This window comes from Anopheles coustani, chromosome 2, assembly GCF_943734705.1.
Source record: "Anopheles coustani chromosome 2, idAnoCousDA_361_x.2, whole genome shotgun sequence".
Taxonomy (NCBI): Eukaryota; Metazoa; Arthropoda; class Insecta; order Diptera; family Culicidae; genus Anopheles; species Anopheles coustani.
The window spans coordinates 20,769,802-20,794,559 of NC_071289.1; the positions used below are offsets into that span (position 1 = coordinate 20,769,802).

The 24,758-nt window shown below is 46.0% G+C and overlaps 3 protein-coding genes across 5 annotated transcripts; 1 reads left to right on the top strand and 2 right to left on the bottom strand.

Annotated features, from left to right (window-relative positions):
* Positions 1-3,751: 3,751 nt before the first annotated feature.
* On the top strand, positions 3,752-4,879 carry LOC131264066 (uncharacterized). The gene has a single exon (XM_058266354.1). It carries the CDS (start codon positions 3,752-3,754, stop codon positions 4,877-4,879), a length of 1,128 nt encoding a protein of 375 aa, XP_058122337.1.
* A 348-nt stretch (positions 4,880-5,227) lies between these two features.
* On the bottom strand, positions 5,228-10,023 carry LOC131267767 (coatomer subunit gamma). 3 transcript variants are annotated; one of them, XM_058270724.1, is made up of 8 exons: positions 9,887-10,023; positions 9,580-9,707; positions 7,845-9,477; positions 7,591-7,772; positions 7,345-7,519; positions 7,077-7,262; positions 6,322-6,474; positions 5,228-6,240 (listed from the first exon to the last, which is right to left on the bottom strand). In XM_058270724.1, exons 1-8 carry the CDS (start codon positions 9,924-9,926, stop codon positions 6,110-6,112), a joined length of 2,628 nt encoding a protein of 875 aa, XP_058126707.1. In that variant the 5' UTR covers positions 9,927-10,023; the 3' UTR covers positions 5,228-6,109. The 3 variants fall into 3 exon arrangements, with proteins under 3 accessions (XP_058126707.1, XP_058126706.1, XP_058126705.1); XM_058270723.1 differs by having other exon boundaries at positions 7,591-7,775; XM_058270722.1 differs by having other exon boundaries at positions 7,591-9,477.
* Positions 10,024-11,640: 1,617 nt separating this feature from the next.
* LOC131267476 (nipped-B protein) lies at positions 11,641-22,252 on the bottom strand. Its single transcript, XM_058270363.1, has 16 exons — positions 21,981-22,252; positions 21,532-21,903; positions 20,168-20,940; positions 16,755-20,084; positions 16,285-16,479; positions 16,127-16,219; positions 15,766-16,059; positions 15,515-15,690; positions 15,249-15,442; positions 14,886-15,164; positions 14,566-14,801; positions 14,026-14,488; positions 13,788-13,953; positions 13,532-13,709; positions 13,204-13,440; positions 11,641-13,134 (listed from the first exon to the last, which is right to left on the bottom strand). The coding sequence occupies exons 1-16, from the start codon at positions 22,030-22,032 to the stop codon at positions 12,931-12,933; spliced, it is 7,242 nt and encodes a 2,413-aa protein (XP_058126346.1). The 5' UTR covers positions 22,033-22,252; the 3' UTR covers positions 11,641-12,930.
* Positions 22,253-24,758: the final 2,506 nt, after the last annotated feature.

The following is a 24,758-nucleotide window of genomic DNA, read 5'->3' on the forward strand; positions in this document are numbered from 1 at the left end:
AGTCGTTTTTCGTCTTAATAGAGCGATATTCCATCGATAAAGGGCGACGATTGGATTGAGATGCACCTGAATTGGAGGGGAAGGTTTGGGGCGGAATGTTTTTCGGAACCCTTTCAGTGTCGAATCATGTTGGTGGATAGATTGAGTTAGTGGTAAATTTAATCACCAATGATGGGTTCATTTTCTCCTGGCACAAATCAGTCTTAATTTGACGAACCTTCTCGGTGGTTGATCTCTTAATTAACATATTGTGTTACTATTTTATTCATATGTTGTATAAGTTTATGTAAAGAATTTCACTTATTTTTACTTAATTGGACGGTTAGCATATCAACAAAAGCTTTCTAAGCATTGTCAGAGATTAAAAAGAAAAATAATTGCCATTTGCTGGGCATATTGTAACTCGCATTTCGAAAACAAATCGAAATTCTGCTTACTTATCGGAATGATTTGTACAATACGAAACATGCCAATCGAAACTAAACATGATTTTCTGGAGGAATATTTTCAGCATCCTTGCCAGCATCGATGTGCGGAGTAAAATGATGGCAATGTTTGTTCCTTCAGAAAGTTATGCTATTCTGCGCAATCGCTTCTATGAAATTGACGCCATTACGACCATTCGCTTCGCTTTCGTTTTCATTCTCTCCAGTGAGTGTGGATTGTTCGTTCTCACTCGCCGTTCTCGCCATTGGTTCAATCCGGTGAGGGTGGAGCTAGTACGATCACCCATCTCACTCAATCCACCTGCGCGTGAACAACGAGTGAGACAACCTGTTCTCTGTTATGCTCTTTTCGTGTGAAATGAAACGAATTTGAAACGTTTCACCGTTCCCGTCGATTTCATCCCATCAGGTTAATAGGTTGCTGGCGAGATGGCGTACACGTCTCTTATATCCCTGCGTTTCCTCGAACCTGGCCAAATGCCAGTGATAACAGTGATAATAATCGTCAAATGTTTGCCAATGTCTCTCTGTCCCATCCCACCCTCCGTTCACATCACTTGCGTATCCGTCGTAGAATTAAGGTTAGAGGTTTGCGGTGTGAGGTTAAATGGGGATTTCGGTTTGTTTTTCTTTTCTTTGGTTCGTCTGACTCGGCTTCGACTCCTTTCGAGTGTCAATGACAAAGCGATAGCAATTTGCCCGTGCGTGCGTGCGCCTTGCTCACTCAATTACCTCACCCCAAGATCCACCGCCATCCACCTTTTGCGGGACAAGAAATACTCCAAATGACGAGCGTAAAAAACGGAACTGTAAGAAGGACACCCGAACTGGTGTGGGGCAAATAAAATGTAAAAGATTTGTCCCTAATGGATTTCAAATGCCTTTTATGATTATTGATATTATTATGGGTGTTGGGGAAGAGCAGGGGATTTTTCTTTGGATTTTGTTTTCGAAAGAGAGAAAAACTTCTCGTACATCCGGATTTGGATTTTCACAGTTTTTGAATGGTTAGCAGTCCCATGCCAGGTTTGTTTTACGTACAGGATATTTTATTGACTTCTCTTCAATTGATTTGAGATCCCTTCAATGTTTTCTAGCAATCAATATTGAATAAATTACTAACATAAATTAAAGAGGACTTATTCTTTTGTTATTTTCATTTTAAAAATAACACAAAAACTAAATTGTTCTAAACTCCGATTACAAAGTAGTATAAAAGTCATTTTTCACATTCTTAAAAATGTTTGCTACGAAACCGAACTTATGTTATTAAAATTATCACTTTAGAACATTTGAAACACAGGGCATCTTTGCTTTGAGCCCCATTTTAGCCACAAACATACTCGTACGCTTCTTCGCTCCTAATTTCTAGCTCTTGTCGTGTTGGTTGCCAAAACCGCTATAAACAACAATTACGTTAAAATTCACCAAACCGCCACCAAATTGTTTAATGTACCGAAATAAATTCGCTCACTTGCCGGGCACGTTCTTTCGCCATGTGTCCTATATGCTTCCCAGCGGAAAGTCGCCTTGCATCATGGGTTGCAAAATGGCCCCTCCGGCCTTCCGATGCCACACGCTTAGAACAACCCCAAGCCGAACGCGAATGGCGACTTTTTGGTGCCGTAATTTGCATACGACTAAGGATTAAAATGTACCGAGAGAATTACCATAAATTAGGCCGAGCCTTGTGTCGAGTTTCCGGGCCAGCCGAAAAAGGCCAGCGCCATCCGCCTGGGGTCGAATCCGGGAAACTTGATTAAATGCACACGTACAACACACACACACGTACGAATGACCCCTGTCCCTCAGTCTCTCGTTTAATAGTAGTATTTTTCTTGCAATTATTCGGCCACATTCGCGGCTCCTTTGGGCTGTTTATGGCTGGCGAGCAGCATAAGTGTCGCGCTCTTTCGGCGCTGGAAAGGCCGACGTGCAACATTGGTGCTTTTATGATGAGAGCATAATGTGGTCGATCCGCCTCGCCGGCAGGAGCATTCAATCGAATTAAAATGTTGCAGGCAAATCGAAGGAATAATTTTAGATTATCCGCACGGTCGAACGCTTCGTCGGTTGGTTGTTTTCTCTTGCCATTAAAAAGCACGCGATAGGATATTTTAGACCGTTTCAAAGTACATCAAAATCGTCGAGAATCGTTCGATGTCGTTCCAGGTATTGATAAATGATTTAGTATTTTAATTTTTATAGCTAATTCTTCATGCAGTCGAACTGATGAAAGAATGCTGTAGAATCAAAGTTGTATTTTATTGCAATTGGATGATTAACTCAGCTGGTTTCTGTTGAAAAAATCCAAACGTTTCATTTTTAACGATGTTATGTTGGTTATTGCTCGATGTTATTGCTCTCTGCTACACACAACTGTAACCTTATTCAGAGTTGAAATCCAAGCAAAAAAGGTTGAAAAAGTTTGAAATTATTTTAACATACTACTGCCCCAGTAAAATTTATTGATTCAAAAGCAAAGTCTAATATATTGTTATGAAATTACTTTCCATTACTGAAAAATCCGTAATTCAAACAAATTGTTCTTTTTCTGGTTCTCTTGTGTCCAGCTGAATAGTTTATCTGTGGTGAAGAACCAGCAGTACGCATATCAACATAGTATCAGAGTATTGGAATTTCGGTTATTTTGCCAAGTGAATGCGATTCTTTATCCTTTTGTTTCTAAGATTTATTTTAGGTAACATGCAACCACTTGAAAGCATACTACTTATACAGCTTCTTCTTCTTCTTTTTTGTGTCTGTAAGGCTTTACTCCAGTCCGAATATTGAATCCAGGTTCCAGGACCTTCATAAGCTAATCTGGTGATGTAGATGGTGATGGGGACCGACTATTTAGTCAGCTTGTCCCGACTAACACAGCTTTAATTAAAGATATTTTTGATTGACCAATGAATGAAACCGCAAACAGCCTATTGCTTTCATTCGACTAATTGATTTTTCTAACGTTAAACACAGAATTGAATCATATGAATTAAGAACAAAGCATGCTGTTATAGAAATGGTAACCGAGTGAATCGTACACCTGCTACAATTAATTAAGATTCTAGAGATGTTCGAACATCTTTTTTCCTAAACAGAGTTTTTATAAATTGTATTTCGTTTTAATCACTATATAAACTATCTATTAGGAGAGGCTAAGAATTATCAAAACACTATGTGCACTGGCATTGGTAATTTTATATGTTTTTAAATAAAACTAACATCGCAGTAATCATAGCGATCTCAGTACTCTGCAGGTTGAAAAGTTGGCCGATATTCCCACAGTTTTCAGCGGAGCAACAATGAACGAAACCACCTGCGATGAAGAGCCTTTTGGTGCTCCTTCAACCGACTCCTTTCTGCGGCACATTGATGAAATGGAGCTCGAGCAGGCCCTCCAGCCGGTCCGAACCAGCAACCGACCCGCCCTGTGGCCGCTGATGGAGCGGCGTATAAAGGCTCGCGAAAACACCGACCTCCAAGTGCACATCGGCGAGGAGCTGATCCACTGCCATCTGCTGCCGTTGCAGTGCTTCAGCGAGTACTTCGAACGGCAGGTGACGCCGGGCCAGGCCGTAGTCGAGCTACCCGAGCAAGAAGTCCGTCCGGCCGCCTTCCGTATCGTCTACGAGTGGATTCTGGATTCACACCGACCGCTCGAATGGCAGCACTTCGTTGCGGTGCTTTCGGCCGCCGAGTTTCTGCAGATGCCGGCCCTTATCGAACGCTGCTGGCTCCACCTGGACAATCCGCGCGTGGTGGAGAACGTGGCGTTCTACGTGTACATGCAGGCGCAACAGTTCGCGACGAGCAACGAGCTGCAGACGATGATGCTCCGCCGGATCTGTCGCTACTTCCTCGCCCTCGTCAGTTCGCCCGAGTTCTGCGAGCTGAGCCTGGCCGATGTCGGCGTGCTATTCTCGTCCAACATAATCGCCATCTTCGACGAAACGGACGTCCTGTACGCCGGCTGCCAGTGGCTGCTGTACGATTGGCCCGACCGGAAGGAGCTGATCGAGGACGTGATGTGCCTGGTGCGCTTCAAGTCGATGCACACTGGCGATCTGGCCCGGCTCTGTGTCTTCCACGAGTGCGGTGAGCTCCAGCCGATCCTACGCCATCCCGCCACCAAGCAGCTGGTCGACGAGGCACTCGCCTACATCTGCTCGCGTCGGAATAACGGCTCGTCCGAAAGACCGACCACTGGGGATGGCCGAAGAAGGAGCTCGGCGGAGCGGGTTCGGTTGGTTCCGGACACGCGTGAAACCTTAACATACGTGGCCGGAGATGCGACCTTCAATGGGTTTAAGGTGTTCCTGGGCATCATGCAGGAGAAACCGAACATCTGGCGCACGTTCAGCGTATCCGAAGATAACGCCGGCCTGCTGGACGACATGGTTGGCTGCACCGAAGCGAACTGCAACATGTAATCATGGAAGCGAGCACCTCGAAATTCGTTACACGTCTCTGAAATTTCCCGTGCACCGGACACTGATTGGGTGGAAGGTACGGAGCATTGGCGAAAGCATATTTTTTAGCCTATTTCAAATGATATATTCAACCATCATCTTTGTAGCAAATGAACATCACTTGTGTTTCGTTTCGTATTAGCCTTTTTATTCATGTTTATACGGTCTCTTAAGTTCTAGGCGAACCGGTGTAAAGAAAGAAAAAATTAAACGAGCTTCTTTATTGTTCTAACTGTTTACTTCTGTTACTCTCTAATTAATACATATTCACATACGTTATGGTTCCCGGAAGGGACGGTTTTTTTGTTGTTGTTTTTTGGAGAGGGCGAGCAAAGTGGTGAAAAGGTTTTTTTTTCGCTAGGACTCTTCCAGAACATGCAGTGAATAAAGAACTGAAATTTTTAAAAAGTGCTTATCTGCCGTTTATCTTGTAACACGTTTGCTTTACTTTGCTCTACCAAGTTTTGAATTGCATGTTGGAATAGTAGTTGCAGGAACGGCTGGAAATATTGAGCTGTAGAGGGTTTGAGGGTGCCCAGAGAGAGAAGGGAAGGATAAACTGCTATAAGCTACTGCGAAACCCGCTAAAACGATCCCTTCCATATAATGTGTGTATGGTCGCTATAAGTAACGTAAAGATATATAATAGATATATTCCGCGGGGTTCCCCTTTAACGGGCTGGCCAAGGCTAACACCCCAAGGCAATGGAACAATGGAAGGCATTCGCTATCCCCCAAACCGGCTGTTCGATTTGTTTTGTTTTTTTTTTCTAATAGAAGGTGCAAAATAAACTCCCCATCCAGAATCGCTGGGAAGGTAACGGTACGCACACCAACGTTCGGAAACAAAAATGGGGCAACAGCGGCAAGTGATGAATGCTTCCTCCGTGCTTTACAAGCGTGTTTCAAGGGTTGTGAAGAGATGTGGAGAAGACGCGCGGAATGGAACGGGCTGCATATGACCCGCTTTTACATAATTCTCCTTAACTGATAACAGCATCAACATTCTGCCCGCTAGTGTTGTGTTTCTATATGTTGCGTATGGGTTTAACCGTGTGTGTGTCTATGTGTTAATGTGTTGCTAATGGAACGTCCCTCCTAGTGCACGGAAAGGACACAACAAGTGACACACGAACCGTCCACCCACAAGCCAACAAGCTCTATCGTCGCTTTCTCAGTTTTTAGTACGGCCTAACCTACGGCTGAGGTGATCAATTCCGCTACTTCCATGTCCGTCGATCGCACCGTCAGCTGCATCGTGACACCATCGGAAACGGCCAACTTCGAACGGACCAACACCTCGACATTTCCTCGGAAAGTGCCTGTGTAGGCCGAAAGTAAAGAAAAAAGAGGATGATTAGTCGAATCGTTGCGAAATGCAAAACTTGGGTAGGGTAACGCACCGGAACATAGTAACGTGTGAGTGTGGGCACCGTCCGGCACATTTTCCGACAGGTTTGCTGGTGCCAGCCCGAGGAACTTGAGGATGGTATTGACCGCTTCCTGCAGACTGCTCACCGACGACAGCTCGAACGTGTCTTCCGCTTCGACCCATTCTGTGGAATCAATTATTGTAAATGAAGAAAGCGAACCACAAACTGTTAATCCAACGTACGGTGGGATAAGAAGCGGACATTTCGGAAAAAGTCCAAATGTTTGTATGCAAATGGTAAAAGCTTAAATGATTGTCAGGGTCAACTAAGAAAAAGCCCGGGTATCAATTAAAAACATTGCTCAATGATCTAGCTGTGCTATGTCAAATTTTAAAAAGCGAAAACAGTATCAATTTTTATGCATACTCAATTTTAGTCAACTTTTCTTTTAGCATGTTGAAAGATATATTTTGAAAATGTCGATACAATTTTCAACAACTTTGAAATAATATGTATCTGTTGGAAAATTAAGTAAAAATAAAGTTTTCAAACTTGCAATAGTTTCAACATGCAACAGGGACATTTAAAAAAAAAAATAAATTAACCTTTTTCATATCATAGTGGTGCCGTCAGGACTTCCAAAAGAAAAATTATCTTTTTTCGTTGTCTTGTTTTAAATCAGTTTTGGTTAAAATCAGTCGAAATCGTCCACAAACTCATCAAAAATTGAAATGTCTGCTGTGATTGTTCTACCTTATCCCACTGTGCAAAGCTCGGCTGCTTACCTTCCGTATCGGCACTCTCCCAGGCGGCAAGGAAGTTTTGTTTTTTCGACTTTTGTATCTGATCCGCCACGGTGATTTCGATGTCTTCGAGGATGTACTCGTCGTTGTAGCCTTCGTCCGAATCTGGTTGCCCGGTGGTCGGATCACAATCCTTCACCATAAAGCGCAACGTTGCGCCCAATGTAGCTGAAGAGAAGAGGGAGGGCACGCGAGAAATACGTTAGCGATGACTGTGCTCTTAGGGCACACGGTTTTCATTCCTCCTTACCAATTGAACTGGGCACATCTTCCGGGAACTGTACGATAACGTAGGTGGATTCCTTTTCGCCATAAGGCAGCTTCGCGCACGGTATGACCGCTCGCGAGACGAACCCTTCGGGCAGCTCCAGATCTACGCGTACATTTTCAAGCAACTGATCCGACAATGTGTTAACGCAATCAAACTGGAAGCAAATGCGATACGGACAAACGGTTAAAATCGATTTCTCTTTGTTCGATGGATGGTTTTCCCCACCTGAAACACGACATGTTGCGCAAAGCAGTGCTTAATGCAGGACACCGTGTACTCCGTTTCGCTCTCGGTAAGCTGCACCGGGGCGCATGATTTGTGCAGAGTGCCGGCTTGATGAATGCCCGGAATCGCGAGCAGTTTCTCCGTGTTAACCTCTTCGCGGTTAACGCGCACAATTTTCGGTGCTGCTAGAAAAATAAAAACATGAACATGAATAATTAATTGGTCCCGTAAGGATCCATGACTGGAGAGCGTACCCTTGTTCATGATCACTTCCTCGTTGACTTCCGGTTGAACCACCTGCGACTTGGGAACGACGGCCAGATCGAACCGTTCCGTCAGTGGACCCTTCAGATGATCGTTGAGCGATTTTTCCAACAGCGGCAACGATACGATCTCACGGTCCGAAATGAATCGCTTGTTGAGGTCCGCGTTCGTGCGCGTCAGTATGGAATGGTAGTACGTGGCACGATCGCGCACCTCATCGTCGCAATCCATCTGGCAACGGTTCAACAGCACCAGCACGTTCGGGAGAAGGTCGGGACAAATTGCACCGAATTGGGCGATCGCAGCCACGGCGGCTGCCCGCACCGTTGCGTTCTCCAGAATGACGCGGTTGTAGATGAAGCGAATGTAGCGCGAGGGACACTTTGAGTAAGGACCCTCCTTACCGAGCAGGTGTAGAATCCGCACGCCGAGCGATGTGTGCTCACAGTCCTCAATGAACTCGCACAGATGCGCCAAACCTGACTCTTTGGCGTCCGGATTTTCTTCGATGATCAGAATAATCGTATCGACGATGGCCGTCTTATACTCGAGGCCACCTTCCTCACGAAGCATACCGCTGAGGAAGTTCATCGTAACGGCGTGCTTGCGGGGGAACTTGGTGCACAGGGCTCGTATCGCCTGCACCACGACCAGCTTAAACTCATCCGAAATTTCCGCCACAAACGTTGCGATCTGCTTCATGAGACGCTCGACCGAGCTCTCAGCACCGGTCTTGAGTAGCGTGGTGATGGCGAGCGTCGCCACCGAGCGGTTGGAGTCCGAAATCAAGTTTTCCAAATCGAGATTGCACACATTAACGGCCGGCGGATGCAGCGTAGCCACTTTGTTCATCGTGCGCACGGCTGCGAAACGTAGCGTAGCCTTCGAGGAGCCACAGAACAGCTGCAGGATGCTCACGGCCGTGGACAGCTCCCGTGGATTGGTGCGCTTCAGATTGACAACAGCGTGGGCCGCTTCGTACACCACCATTTCCGACTTATTGCGCAGACAGCACTCGACAAAGTGGAACAGCGGCGATTCTTCGGTGGTATTACCGGACGCAGCTTCATCCTCCATGATTTTGCACGCGATGCGAATCAGGAAGCAGGTCGCGTACGGGCTCCTCAGGTTCTGGCGTGTCAGCTTGTTCACCAGCTTGGTCACTGCGAGCCGGTCTGCCTTGCGGATGTGATACAGTAGGCCGAGCCCGTGATATTGCACCATAATGTTGTCACTGTTCAGCGCCTCCTGCGCTTCGTTGGCCCAGCGCTTCACCACATCGCCGGCCGTGCTTGCTAGATGCAGTGAGCTGACCAGGGCGGCGCTCGAAACGGATGGATTCCGGTCCACGATGCACTGCTTCATGTAGCGCTCCACGGCCTGCAGCATCGTGGTATCGGTGATGCTGCACAGCGCCCGGATAGCTGGAGCACGGTACAAATCCTCCTTGCCGGTCATATCCTTTGTCAGCGAGCTCGTCACGATGATTACGTCGTCCGCGATGGAGCTGAGCTCTTTGATGCCCAGATACACCATCCGGCGCATGACGACATCTTTCGATTGGAACAGTTTCGTCATCGCGAAGAAGCATTCTGTTGCCTCTCGTGTTCCTAGCACCTCGCCCTAAGGACGACGGGGAAGGAGGAGAAGCGGAGGGATATCGTCAAAACACAAACACGGCTACTGAACACACTCCGGCGGGTTGGCACCGTTTGCACCACTTACCTGATTGATGAGATACAGAATCTTGGTAAGAATGTGTGTACATTTTCGGGCGTTCACCGGTGTTTCGTTGAACATTCGTGTCTCTTGCAGCACCGCCGTTTTCTCCAAATTTTGCAGTGGAATTCCTCCTGCAGCAGTGCGTTGTCGTTTCATTCGGCCCATGGTGCACCGGGTAGCGGAAAACGAAAATCCGAAAAGATGATAATGAAAAATGTAGACCACGGAGCTGTACGATGTAGTTTTGTGGCTGCTTCGTTGACACACTGGTGATTTAAGCTCGCTGCAAACAACCACCCCACATACGTACCATCATCGTCCTCCTTGTTATCTCGCTTGAATGAGCTCATCCTGATGTTCTCGGATGTCTGTTTGCTGCCTCACAACAAAACAGTCGGTTGCAGCACAATGTCCACCGTGTCGTGCTGGATTTTGCTACGATTTTACGGTAATTTTCTCGGACAACCGATGCACTACAGACGTACTTTTCTTTCCGAATTTTCACCACGTCACAATTGGTGTTGGCAGAATCGGGATTCGGAAGATTCGAAGATTCGATCCCTAAACGGATTCTAAAGATTCGAATCTGATTTGATTGGTTTGGGACTCGATTTGATTCGATTCTGACTTGATCCTAAACTGTTTGAATCGACTCACAATGATTTGAGTCGAATTAGTCACATTACTAGTCGATCTAGAGACAATGTAATTGATTTAAGTTTACTCAAATCGAACGCTGGGTAGAATGTCCATTGGACATAGATTGAGTTTTTTGCGCGATTTGCAAGTTAGGCTCTAGAAAAGTTTCCCCATCACTAGTCACAATGATCGACTTGACAGTCTTTCCCGAGAAGATGGCTTATTTCACGCAGTCGTTAAATGAGGAGAGGGATGGTCAAGCGACTCATCTGACTCACGCGTGAGTCCTACTCCGAGCTAGCTCAGCTGGAATTGTTTTAATAAACTTTTATTCTATGACGTTCTTGTTTATCTGAGTAATTAGAGCAAATACCATCGTTAGCACGGTTTCCCTCCACCAAAAGGGTACCATATTTGTAAAAAAGAACAAGTTATGTTAGCTGAATTTGTGAGCAGACCGGCGGGATGAGAACTCACTAATCTTTCAAGCAGTGTTGCCAAAAGGCCATATTAGTCCATGTGAAGTAAACAAAATAATTATAAAATCTAGAAATTTAAACGATTTTCAAAAATACCAATCAAAACGAGGAAAAATGTAGATACATAAGTGATATTCGTACATATAATAAACACGACTCAATATTACTTTTTCACGAGAAAATATATTTTCTTCCCCATTTTTTTCGCTTTTTGTGATTCGACTTCTAAACTTTCTCCCACCTTACAATTTCACATTTGCTTCATTCATTTCGTGTTCAAATATTTACATGAAACAAACTGCCTACATTCACATAACACATCAATCAATCAATCACACAGGAGCGTACAGGTCCTAGATTCTAGCATTGCTCACTAAATTCACATACACAATTAATCTGTTGTCCATTGCCCTCGTGTGACCAACGGAGCATACGACAAACACGCTCACGATTTTTTGTTTGCCGAATTATTAAACACTCAAATTACAAACCCGTCCCACCCTCGTGACATTTCAGCCCCCATTCAATATTCGTGTACCAGAGTTATACATCCTACTTCTGTTTTATTATAATGTATTTGCATTAAATCTACCACCGCTTTTTGTTTTAAATATTTGCTTTAAAATTATTAGTACATATACATGAATGCGATGTCCCGGATGATACCGATTCCTTACTCCACGTACTACTATTGCGCGCTGTCCTTCACACACCGCATACCTCAGTCATTTTTTCCTGTCTCTAGTCCGTCTTTAGCAGAAGTGTGTAGAAGACCAAACAAACCCTACGATTCTACTATGTACAACCTACGACTACACCTAAAGGACATCACACGATTGCTGGAGATCCTGGTAACGGATCCGATGATGTGCAGGGACTCGGTTTTTTTTGTGTGATTCGTGTCCCTGAATTAACATTTATACAATTTTTCGATGCCAAATATTTCTATGTAAGATAAATTATTTCTTTCATCTCAAAGGATTCGCACTACTTCTTCGCACAAACTTCTATCGATGGTTTTTTTTTTGCTTTTCTTGTAATGTAGCGCTACGCCCCTAAGTTCTGTTGCTGCTTCAAACTGACCGGTACAGATTCTTTTTGTAAGAAACACACCAATCATGACCATCCTCGCCGTGAACGGAGAACCGGGACGAGCAGAGTGGCATTTAAATCTATGTGGTACGAAACTTTGCTCGCAAATTATACACCATTTCGCATCCTCTAGGAGCACGGTTACCGTACGCACGATCCCATATTTCTTTATCTCACATCCCCACCTGTATATATAAGTTTAATGTCCTCTCAAGTCTTTGTTGTGTTACCATCGTAATTAATTTGTTGTTCGCTCGCACTCCCCTACGTCATTGTTTCTTTTTTATATCTTTTAATTAATATCATTTCATCCAATTTGTTCTGGCGGATCGATTTCCCACCCTCCGCCTTCACGAGTTCTACCAAAGCTTTCAAACAGTTTATAAATATTCCGATAAATTTTTAAAAAACCATCTCTCTCTTTTTTCAATATGTTTGTCCATCTCCTTGTAACCGCAAAGGAGCGCTTTTTAATCTTCATTTTCCGGTTTCTGCATCTACTCTCGGGTTTTTGTTTCTAGTTTTTTTTCTCTGTTTGTTTGTCCCAACGTTTCACAGCAAAAAGGTTTCACATTTCATGTTCGGTTAATTTTATATCGGGTTTTTTGTTTGTGTGTGTTTGTTTTTAATTCGATTGGAAAAATAAAAAGATCCAAACACGTTATCTGTAACATTGTTAAACTCGTGCGGTTCATTATTTTAAATCATTCCTTTGGGCGGTAGAAGCTTGGTCTATGGTTAAAGCAAAGAAAATGTTACATTTATTTCAATAAAAGGTAGATATGCAATTGAAAGATCTGATTAAAATGCAACCGTATTTCTAACGGTAGTTGAAATTATTCCATTTGATTCGATTAATGCTGTTGAACAGTTTTTTGATAGGGACTACTAGTGACTACAGTGCAAAATATAGGTGAACAGGAAAAACGAACAAAAACAAATTGAATGGAATGGGGGGGAAGCAATCAGAATGCAAGCTTATGTTCAGCTAATAAGCAGCAAGCCATTCAGTAACGTCCAAATAAACTAAATGAAGCGTGATAAAATGGTGCATACATGAGGTACTTGTATGGTTTGTCGCCCTATCTCCGTTTCGGCCGATAGAGCTACACAAGATTGGATTTTCAGAATCTTTTGTGACTCTCTAATCGTAATCACCTTCGCTGGCATCACTGTCATCCTCTTCGGAACTGGACAGTTTTCGTTTTTTCTTCTTCGTACCACGTGTCGGCACGGCCGCGGATCTACGCGCTCCTGTCGACGCCTGTCGGTTCGACGTTGACTTTGGCGTTTTTGGCGTGACACTACCGACTCCAAGATACGCCGCCGACGGTCGATTCGTAACATCCTACAATAAATACAGTGTACATTGGTTTGCGGCAAGTTTCCCGTTGGCCTATTTCATCGAAACACTTACATTTTGCTGCGTTGCCGGAACGCTGGCGACGTTCACGTTGTTCACGTGAACGTTATTGCTTGTTCCATCTGCTGTGTGGTTATATTGTGCGGCGACCTTGGTCACATCCTGCGACGGCATATTACCAGATGCAGCAGGATTTTGTTTCACTGGCGTTCCAGCCGCGGAGTTCGGTTTCTCGTCGTCATCCAGGAGATCCGGATCATCCGGATCTAGCTTCAGCATAAGCTGTTTGAACTGTAGAGGGCAAATGTGAGAATGATTTGAACGATTCATCAAGATAACAGACCAATAGCAATTCTTTATTTTCCGAATGCGAATCACTTACGTCCAAGTATCGTTGTACCAACTCGACCCGGTCTTGATCAGTCTTGGCATCACCCGTTGTACGGTTCTCCTTCAGCAGCGTTATCGTCGCCTTCGGGTCAAACATTGAATTCGTTCTTCGTTGCATGGCTTTATCGTAGATTTTACCGGTTTCCGAAGGAGAGTAGCGTGAAATTTTGCTGCAAATAAATTTAACATAATCGGTTTAGCCATTCGGTCCCAAATAAATGAAGAACTTCAGTTTGTTGTAACCTTACCTATCGGTGATGCCGTAAATGTCCTTCAGGTGTTGTTTGAGTATGAGGAGAAGCATACAGCCTTGGGCTGATCGAATGCAGTTATCTAGGTCGGAAGTATCCTCGGGTAGGCGATTTAATATTGCTTCTTGGTCATCGTCGTCATCGTCTTCCAAGGGGTTTGGAGCTGCATCAGCGCGAAATAAGAGCGTATGTTCGTTATCATTCTTTTAATAGTGCGGTATTCAATTGCACTTACCTTGAACAGTGTTTGACTCAGCTCCAGGCAACGGTTTCAGTCCCTCACGGAACGAAGCCAACAGGTTCGTACCGGTCACAGAGATGAGCACATCCACGTGATGGATAATGTACAGCGGTTCATCCTGCACCACGTACGGGAAGTAGGCCAGATTGTCCGCCAGATACAACATCTGTCGCAGGCTAATTTTACCATCGTCGAACTGCTTCGTAATCGACTGGATAAGCGCACGTCGCTGAGGTTTCGTACCGCGAAGCAGCGTATACAGGAAGCTGTTCATTGCCGACGGCGGTTCCTGCGGATCCCTCACCCGATAGCCCCGCACAAGGCTGGCCTCATCGCGCCGCTGTAGCAGCTCCTGCAGCTCGTACGAAAGTTGCATGCCGGCGTGCGACTTCATATTTACAAAGCCCGGATACTGCTTGTCGATCTCCTGCAAATGCCGATCGGCACTGTGTGCCACCTATTGGTGGAAATAAAAATGATCAGTATTCGTTCATCGCGCCACAGTGTACCCAGTGGCTATAACGCCTTACGCACCTCCTTCTCTGGGTCTGTACTTAAGCATATAAGATAAGGAACTATTTGTACTGGATGGACCAAGCCCTGCCGCAATACGATCTCGATGACTCGCATTGCCCACATGCGCACACCACTGTCGCGATGGAGGAAGCTCCGCAAGATCTCCTTCAGGTAAATCTGTATCACACGACTTGCCATGCCGGACGATACGTCGCCCATTTCCTTCAGATCTTCCGTTTGCGACTGCTTCGACCCTGCGCGACGAATATAAAGGGAAACAAAGACGTTAGTTTTTCATTCAGATTTTATACCTCATTTTGCTAAAGTCCTATACTTACATTCTTTATCATTTCGCACCATTTTGTTCTCCTCCTCCGTTAGATACATCAGAATGTTTTTCAGTACTGTGATTTTCATGTTCGTCAAGACGGTATCCTGCGTCAGCAAGTAGTTGTAATAGTCCCGCAGCTCCGCCTTCATGAGATACTCGTAGTTCTTAACACAAAAGTTCCCCATGGACGTGAGAGCTTCCTTGCAGATTTCGCTATGGGCACAGGAGAGAAAAAAGGCCAGCGTATCGAACACATCCTCGCAAATGTTGGCTGGTAGTGTCGAACCTAGTTGAAAGACACAAATTATGAAACGATTAGTAAATATTACCTAGAGAGCTAGAATTTACCTAGACAAGAAAAATGACCTACCTTGACTGCCAGCGTCTTGACTGCTATCCTGTGCGCCGTACACTTCCGGCAGTTTGAAATCAAAGTATCGCATGATCAAACCCACCGTGAATATACTACGCCGGAACTGTGGTCGAAAGAATTGTTCGATTGGTATAGAGTTTTTGGACGATGTGAGCTTTTCCTTGATGCACACCAAACCTTTGTAGTACAGTCTGCGGAAGTTGCGGAGGGAAATGATTAATGTTTACTCAATACGTCAACTGTACCGTTCCCTTTGAACTTACTTTGAAAAACAATCCCGGATCAGTTTGTAATTCTTCGTAATTTTGTTTACAACCGTCGACAAGCAGGAAACGCAGCTGAGCACAATCGTACGACTTTGTGTCACGATGAGCATCATTAGATGGGATTCGAGATCTGCCAGAAATACTTCACTGGGATGGTCCATCAGTGGAACGACCTGGAAAGAAGCATAATGCAACATTAAAATCAAGTGTCATCGTTCATCGTGCACTTGCTGTTCACTCCTCCATACCTGTTCCAGAATTTCCGCTATCGAGCTGATGAATTTCGAAATGATGGAATTCTGACAACGCATATTGAGATATGGTTCCAACGTGATGGCATGGTTCACTAGCAGCTGGGGCTGTATTTTGGCGAACAGATGCAGCGCGGTTATGCAGCCGACGAGTCGCGGATTCTCGGCACCCTCCAGGCGCAAGGTTGCCTCGACCAGCCCGTCAACAATTTGCTGGCACGCCTTGATGAGCGTTTTCGGAATTTCTTTTTTCATCTTCGAATCCTCTTTGTTTTCTTTTGGTTCGAAAATCTGTTCGAAAAATAACGGATTAGTAATCATCGGGTCGTATGCCAAGCTAGGATAGATTAACAAGTACCGTTTTCAACAGAGCATCGAATCCTTGTGTTCCAGTTTCGTGCGACGAACAAACGACATCTATAATTTGAGTAATTTTCCTAAGCATTGCAGCCTGCGAAATAGATAACAATCATTAGCAACACACACTCCCTCGAAGATTGTTTCGCCACGGAATACCTTATCATTATCATTGCACGGCGTGAACCACATCGTCATAAACACATCCATCACCAGCTTCTGGATACCTTCTTCGTCGTTCACGCGCCTTATCATCTTCACGCAAATGTCCGGTATCTTTTCGTGGGCCGGATATTCCATGCAGATGTCCCGGAGGATTTTTATTACCCGTTTGCGCACCGAAACACCAGTATCCTGTAAAAAAGTGTGAGAGTACAATTAAAGTGAGTAAGTTGTGTATAAAGTGTGGTTGGGGAATTTATACAGATAGTCTCAACACTTGGAACACATAACTGAGATGTAAAAAGCTGAATAGTTCGACGATTGATCAAACTGTTGACTTTTAGGATCGCGGGATTCTTAAAATTTAATTACTACATTTTGAAATCTTCTAGAGAAATAGAGTATCTTAGCATCCCTATTTAATCTTGTATATTCGATATAAAAAATGTGGGGTCCATTCTACTCACCAGTATCCGCTGCGATATCATTTCGTAATACTGATCGATAAGATCCGGATCGGAAAGGATGTACTTTCCCACCAGATCGACGGCCGCTTCCCGCACCGAGATGGCCGTATCCAGCAGCTTCTGTTGTACGCCCATCTGCATGTCCTTGCGCGCCAGCACAAGCTGGTCGACCTCGACGATGTTGGCCAGACACTTCATCGCTCGCGTCCGTATCGCAACGACCGGCTCCCGTACCACCAGAATGATCTTCTGCAAATACTTGTCGTAGCTCTGCGAGAAAGACCGCTTACTCGCTAAGTACTGCGCTATCAGGTTCGCGTTGCTATAGTCGATGTAGGTTTTTATTTCGTAGCTTCCAGCCCCACCAGCACCCATTCGAGCGCCGCCGCCGTGCCGCTGGAACGGTGCGACCTGGCTGAGATAGTACTGCTTCCGGGTGTCCAGCATCCGGAATATTTCACTGTTCAGCTCCTGGTCCACCTGGCCCTCGCGCAGCTCGCGGTTCGTGTCGTCACCACCGCCGTCCGAATCGTCCCCGCCGCCATCCGAGCCTTCCGAGTCGCTTGCGTACTTTTTCCGCTTCTTCAGCGAGGCCGCCTTTTTACGCGACGCGTAACCCTTCTCACCTTCGGCGATCTTTTTCTTGCGCTGCATCAGGTCACGGTACCACTGGGTGATGTAGAAATGGCGCGCGTGGTTCCACACCACGTTGCCCTCATGCGCGTTCACCGCGAGAAAGTCCAGCAGAATCTTCTGCAGGAACTCGGTCCGCTCTTCCTCCTCGTCGAGCTGAAACTTACTGTTGCTCAGCGGTTCGTCGCCCTCCTTCTCCTGTTCGATTTTGATGTACCGGATCAGCGTGTCCATCGTCTTCACCTTGCAGCGCGACTCGACCGTGTCCTTGCGCAACCGGGCCGCCACGATGCCGAGATACTCGAGCGAAACAACCCGTATCGACTGCTCCACGCTCTTGTCCGACATCTTCTTCACTAGCATCGTGCCGAGCAGGCTGAGCAGTAGCTCGGCCGCCGGCCACTCCGGTTTGTTCACGGTCGTCAGTAGATCGTGAATGAAATTTTCAAACAGTGGACGGAAGTCGGTTTCGTTCGATCGACTCTTGCATTTGTCCAGGAACGTCGTCAGGAAGTTCCCCCCTATGCTCAGCGCCGTGTTATACTTGCCGAAGATGAAAAGATCAGTACTTTTTGCACCGCCTCCACCGCCTCCAGGCTGTTGCGATGGATCGGCCGGGTTTGCCGAGTTGTTGTTTGCTCGCTGCTTCCCTCCGGCACTGCCATCGACACCGAGCGTATCCGGAAGAATCACGGAAGATTGAATCAACTGCAGCACGAGCGCCGTCATCATCTGAATGTTGCCTCCATTGTTCACCAGCTTGTACGGGCGCAGATTTCGCTTGGAGTGCGGTAACCGATCGAACGACGTCAGTATGTCCGACACGATATTTCGCCGGTGGTGTGCATACTTTTCGTTCTGGAAGATCGTCGTCACCAGATCGAGACACACGAACTGCAGTGTCTCGATGTTGTCCACGAAGAACGGTTCCACGCCGAGTGAGGACGCGTGGATCACGATCGTATCGACGAAGTGGAACTGCTCGAACATCGTCACCAGCTGCTTCGACAGCTCAACGATCTTCGAGTAGAGCGTGGAGATTCCTTTCTGCTGGTACGTAACCGCCTTCTTCCGCTTTCCATCACCACCGCCCTTCCGCTTCGTTTCCACCGAGTACACCGGATCGTAGGAGGGAAAGAGGGTTTCGCGAAGCTGAAACTGCACAAATTTGATAATGGCGTCAATGTTGTCCTCCTGCAGAAATTTTGTGCTCTTGCTCGTGTACAGACAGCAGATCAGCAGCGACGCTTCGACCGCGTTCAGGATCTTTTCGAAGCACTCATCGCCGACCATGTCGTCCTGCAGCTCGCACCCGTTGAGGTTCTTGGCCGAATGGACCGATCGCATCGCGTACGAAATGAGTAGGGTAAGTTTGTTCTCCGGTATCGCGTCGATCGCATTACGAACTTTCAGCTTGGCCGCCTCACTGCTCACGCTGTTTAGCAGCCCGGTCGGGATACATTCGTACTGCTCCCCATCGCCATCGTCCGCCGACGGGGCTTCGGTTTCATCGAGCTGATCGAAAATTTTGTTCATCAACGCCACGAACCGCTGGTAGGTGCTGGTGGCCATCAATTCCTCTTTGCTGAGCTTTTTCACGACCGGCGCCATCATCGGTCGCTCCACACGCCGCACCTTCGGTTTGCTCAGGTAGTCCTCCGGATTTTCCTCGGCCCGATCCAGGGCCTTCCGCTTGTTCGACCACCAGCCGGTGCCGCGTGTTTCCTCCTTCATCTTCGTGAAGATTTGATCATACGATTTCTTCACAAGCCCCATCCGCACGGCTAGCTTGGGCTCATCGTTCACGAACTGCTTCAAATCGGTCTGCAGCAAACTGAGCTGCTTGTCGGTCAACCGATCGAGGCAGACGTTCAGTTTGCACAACTTGACGCTGTTCACTTCGCTGATCGGTACCATCCGGAACAGGACCTTCGGATCGATCGGCGGCGTTGGTGGTGCTTTGATTGCACTGACCGCAGGCCCCATCGTGGTTTGTGCTGCTCCCATCGGCCGGTTCGGTGCAGCTACGACGGCACTACTAATTAACGCTCCACTGACGCCGATGGGACGAATGACGGCGGGACTGGTGCTCGCTGCTTGACCGACATTTACTCCTCCTCCACCACCAGGTCCGGGTGGACGCGGTTTGTTCGGCGTTAGCAGTGGCATCGGATAACGATGCCCGCCAGCCGTCTGCGCCTGCTGCGGTGGACCTTTCATGGCGGTGGTGCCCGCCTGGTGATGCAAGTTGATCGAAGTCGACGTTGGCGACTGCTGCGGTGCCACCGGGACCGTTTCGGGTGCGGTACTGCCCTGAGCCGGTGATGGTCGCCCCCGTGCATCCAAATTCTTGCTTTGTTGCTGCTGTAAATACTCGTTGTTCCGCGGCGCGGTTTCGGGGAGTTTGGCAAGATTGCTAGCCATGTTAAACTGCTGCTGCTGCTGCGATTGTTGTTGTTGCTGCTGCAGGGCTGGTTGTTGGTACGACTGATGGTTCATACTGAGAGGGACGACCGGATTACCATTATTTAGATGAGATTGCTGAACCTGCTGCTGCTGCTGCTGAGATTGCGATGTTTGCTGGACTTGCGCGATCAAAGTGTGATTAGACAGATGCTGCTGTTCTGGCTGATATTGGTGCTGCTGGGTTGAGGCACTATGTATATTATTATTCGTTTGATTTATCACATTTGGATGCTGCAAAGACGAAGAGAAGAAGATTAAAATAGGATATACAAATTAAACCAATTTGTGTTACAAATGATTTCCTGTTGTCCTACCTGTTGCTGTGGGTTTAAATGATTTTGCTGCAGCATCGTTGCCTGGCTGTTGTTCGCTGAAACCGTCAACGGTCCTCCACTAGCATTCAACGACGAAAACGATGCCGACTGTTGGATCACACTTTGCTGCGAATCGACCAAAGATGGTAAGGACTGAACATGCTGACTCTGCACTACTGCTGACGAGTGAGAAACGATCACATTTTGATTGTTTTGTTGTTGCTGCTGCTGTTGTATCTGCTGCTGCTGCTGCTGCTGCTGTTGGAAGAGCTGTTGCTGCTGTTGTTGCTGCAGTTGATTATGCTCTGCAGGATTGGACGAGTACGGAACATTTTGAACATTAATGACTTGTTGCTGAGAGATGCCGGCGATCGGTAGGTGTCCCATCACTAGGGTCTGGGAGCCATCTTGTGTGGGAAGGGTGGAGGCGGAGAAGGCGGCTACAACGTTCGGTTGCTGTTGTTGCCGGATAACGGTTTGCTGGGAGGATGGAGGGATCGATTGATTTGGATCGGTTGTAAAGAGGAATTGTTGCTGAATCAGCTGCGTTTGCTGTGGCAACAACTGGGGCTGCTGTTGTTGCTGCTGCACTAGTTGAAACGCTTGTTGTGAAGCATGGTACTGCGTATGCTGAATGTCATGTTGATTTTGAAACACGGATTGCAATTGCTCGACTGGCGCTTGTTGTTGCTGCGTATACGTCTGTTGTGGCTGAACTGAATTGGTGTAACTCTCATTGGGAAGGTTGTAAAACTGTGTCTGTGATGTTGGAGCTGCGCACGCAGGCGTAACGAAATCATGACAAAAAAGGAAATAAAACAAACAATAAAATTAACTTCCTCCAAAAGTGGAATTGAGCAACAAGTAAATTAAAATCCTCCTAGCTTTTAATATACAACTATTTCATACTTTTGTTTTATGCAATCAATGCATAAGAAATTTGCTATGTGCAATGAACTTAGTTCTAAGTATTAGTTCGTTTATTCTTATACCATAATTATGAATTTGTTGTCACATCGTTTGCTGTAATTATTTCACAATGCTACGTTTAACATTCAGTATTGCATCCGATTCATGCTTTGACTTTTACTACTCCGTGCTACTGAAAAAGAATCGCCGAAATGGAATGGATTTTATATACAAAAGAGTTAAACTGTAGTTAGCGTTTCGGTTTTAAAAACATTCACTTTAAATTACAGATTACCAGCGAAAGTTAGAACGCCTAATGCGAAATGCGATTATGTACAACGCGCCGTAGTTAGTTGGAAGGATAACGCTAGGATTAGTTTGGGATCGATGAAGGGATTTAACCGATAAACTAGTATTTCTAGCTGCTTATTTGCTTCAAGTGCTCCGATACTTACTTAGTTTCTGTTGTTGCGCCACCAGCTGCTGCTGATTCCCGGCACCAAGCGCAACGGCACTGCTGAACATTTGGTGTAACTGCGAATTGTAGGGACTTTTGAAGACGTTCGGCCGGCAGGCATGTATCGCCTGTAACAGTGAAGGTCCATCGTTCGCGGGGCCATTAGCGGACGGTTGCGGATACTGATCCTTCAGCTCGATCGTATCGGAATTCGTTTGCTCGATCGCGGTAACGAGCTGGGCCGTCAGGGCGTCGTCGCGGGTGGCGAGTAAATTATTCGCTTCCTCGGCCACTCGGGGATGGAACAGTAGCGAGCGGTTTAGTGATGCAGACACCGACAGTGAATCCGATATTGGAAGCTCACTCAGCACTACAAGATGGATAGAAAATTATAATACATTGTTAGTAAACCTGTCGACTTGTTAAGGTGCACTTTTTGATACTCACGATCCGAGAGGCTGGTAAGACCTGCGAGTGTAGTTATTGGAACATCGCTCATTTCTGCTACAATCTATTACAGCATCAACAATAACGTAGCCACCAACCAACTGAACCAATTGAAATTTAGACTGTACTCCAGCTGTGATTTACTGTTACACTACAGTCATGATTCCGGTCATCACTAGTCCTGACACTTCTACACTGCTTTCAGTAGGAATAATGGAAGAAAATGTTTCTTCTTTTCCACTACCGAATTATTTTTCTTTATAAAACTTTAATTCAATGTGCACTAAGTATATGATGAGAACTATATATAGGACCTATGAAGAAAAGAAAACATAAATTATTAACCTTTTAAAAACACATAGCAATTTTGAAATATACTGTCTTTGATATTGAAGGCTGAATTTGATACAGTTCAGCATATTTGGACACCGCATGCAGCAATAAGTTTGCAGCAGTAAAAACGCTAGGCCTACTAAGCGGACTAATTCAATTGCAGCAATGGGTTTTCTAAATAATGGCCTCATTTTTGTGCTAAAAAAAAAAGCTAATGAAACTTTTTCATAACATAGAATCTTAGGCACGATTGTCTTTAGTTACCATGGTAATGCATTAATCCCTCATCCCAGAACGAGTTAACTTAATGAAAAATTCAGAATTTGGGAACACACAAGTTTTAAAATCTTATTTTAAGTATTACAGATGGAATTACTAAAATAAAATCTTGTCCTCAACAACGTCTCAAAGAACCGGCAACACAGAAGAAAATCTTCTGGCTAACTGGATCGCGGGAAATTGTTTTCCTTCGCGTTTTGTTTTGAACGTCTTGTTTCACGCACACCCAGACACAACGGAAGAGATTCCGCGTCGCGGCAGCGCCAAATAAACGAGAGCACAGGGCTGCCCAAGTGTGTTAGTGATGATGCTGCTGCTGCTGCTGCTGAGGTAGTGCATTTAAAAGTCTCCGTGAAAAAAGGGAAACAGCTTGGCCGATCATCCGCCGTACAACATAAGGGAACCACCGTGGGCTGTGTGTTTACAGTACGCAGTAGCAACGGCGTGTCGACGACGGATTCGTGTCTGCGGCGAAACTAGAGAAAGAGACGCACCGTTCGCTGCTCTCGGCGTCGTATCGTTTGGCGCTTTCAGGACGAATAAAAAGGACACAAACAAGTTGCAGTAACTTTCCGTGTGCATGGCAGGGCTTGTGGAAGGGCAAATAATTAATCACGGAAGCGTTACAGCATACACGAGAGAGAGGCGGTGGTCTCACTAAATGTGAACTCAAAACCATCAACCCCGATGGGGGAGCATAATAGTAATATCCTTTACTCTCAGTCCTTCGCGGTTTTTTTTGTCGTGCACTCCAAAGTAATTTTCCATTCATCGAACAATTCTCCCCGCCAGATCGGAGAAATTTGACCAGACGCGAGCGCCAAGGCAAAACAAAGAAACCTTCGACCAAACTCCGACTCCGCAGGCTTTCCAGCGACCTGTCAAAATGGGGAGTCGCGCGAAAAAAGTAAACTAGTAAACTTTACACAATTATCGATTGTTGCGAGAGATGAAAGGCATTTTAATTTGCAAATGGGAAAATTATTTGAAAAATCACTACATTTTTTCTGTCTCCTCTATAAACTAATGTTGAAAGGCGGAGGGGCTTTGGAGCTAAGAACACAAAACCAAGAATGTGCACTTTAATAAGATAATACACGCACTGAAAGAACCTTACCGATCTGCATACTATTATTGTGCGGATGTGGTTAGCAGATTTCGAATGTTTATATCGAACGTATCGGGGAAAATCCGCCAGCGGCGGAGATTAAAGTATGCTATGATGGTCGTATGCTGGAAGATATTGAAGGAACGTTCAACAACAGAAAAACCCCACTCTTATCACAATCATGAGCACTTTCCCACCCATTTTTTCCACAAAACAACACGGCCGCTCGTGGAGACGCGCGCTTCTTTAGGGGTTTGTTTCGATGCGATTGAAAACTGTTGTAATTCACCTTACACCGCCAAAGTCGTCCCCGCACGGTTGTAATTTACCCGTGTGTAAAGCGGACGCGGTCGTTCAGAGGAACGGTCACACAACCACACAACGACCGAAACGATACAATCTCCACATCACCGTCGACAATGCACCGAAACACGCACACCACGGGATTCGCTTGTCGCGGACGAAGAAAGTGGTGCACAGGGAAAGCGCGGAGGAAGAGTGCACAGGAGAAATGGACAAAAAAAACTGTCCTCGGAATTTGAGCTTTCCACGCACCTCACGCACCACCACCAGCGGGACACTTCGTTTCACCAACACGACCCTCGCGCTTTCCGTCCGTCATTACTGGGCAGGGAATTCTTTTTCACTACTTTTTTTTGTTGCTGTCGCGAAGACGGTGACCTCAGAGACGGTGGTTTCGCTCGGAGGCTGAAGGGACCACCAGCACCAGGTGATCCGATTTCCGGATTCAGTAAAGCATCTTCACTGCATCTCAAATAATAAACTTGACCATTCACGCTACACCAAGGGTGGCTTTGTTTCCACTGAATGTTACTGAATGATCAACACACTTTGGGGTACTTCTGCCCGAGGGGGTCGGTGAACCAAAATATTGGTTTCGGTAACGGGATGGTTTGGGTTGGAAGCACACTAAACGCCCCGGCATTCACTTTCCCCCATTCGGATTACGATCTGGCATCTCGAAAATATTACTGTTTCATAAGCCGCAAGGGTTTTTAATTCATTTTTTTGCTCCGAAAGGTAGACGCTTCGAGGTA

Excerpts from the sequence above, each read along its gene's own strand:
- LOC131264066 (XM_058266354.1), top strand. The coding sequence starts at position 3,752 with ATGAACGAAACCACCTGCGATGAAGAGCCTTTTGGTGCTCCTTCAACC.
- LOC131267476 (XM_058270363.1), bottom strand. The coding sequence starts at position 22,032 with ATGAGCGATGTTCCAATAACTACACTCGCAGGTCTTACCAGCCTCTCG. Across the intron at positions 16,220-16,284 it reads CGTGCAATGATAATGATAAG|GCTGCAATGCTTAGGAAAAT; the intron begins GTATTCCGTGGC and ends TCTATTTCGCAG. Across the intron at positions 14,489-14,565 it reads GTACAGACCCAGAGAAGGAG|GTGGCACACAGTGCCGATCG; the intron begins GTGCGTAAGGCG and ends TTCCACCAATAG.
- LOC131267767 (XM_058270722.1), bottom strand. The coding sequence starts at position 9,926 with ATGAGCTCATTCAAGCGAGATAACAAGGAGGACGATGATG. Across the intron at positions 9,708-9,886 it reads TAACAAGGAGGACGATGATG|GAGGAATTCCACTGCAAAAT; the intron begins GTACGTATGTGG and ends GCACTGCTGCAG. Across the intron at positions 6,241-6,321 it reads TCACACGTTACTATGTTCCG|GCACTTTCCGAGGAAATGTC; the intron begins GTGCGTTACCCT and ends CGGCCTACACAG.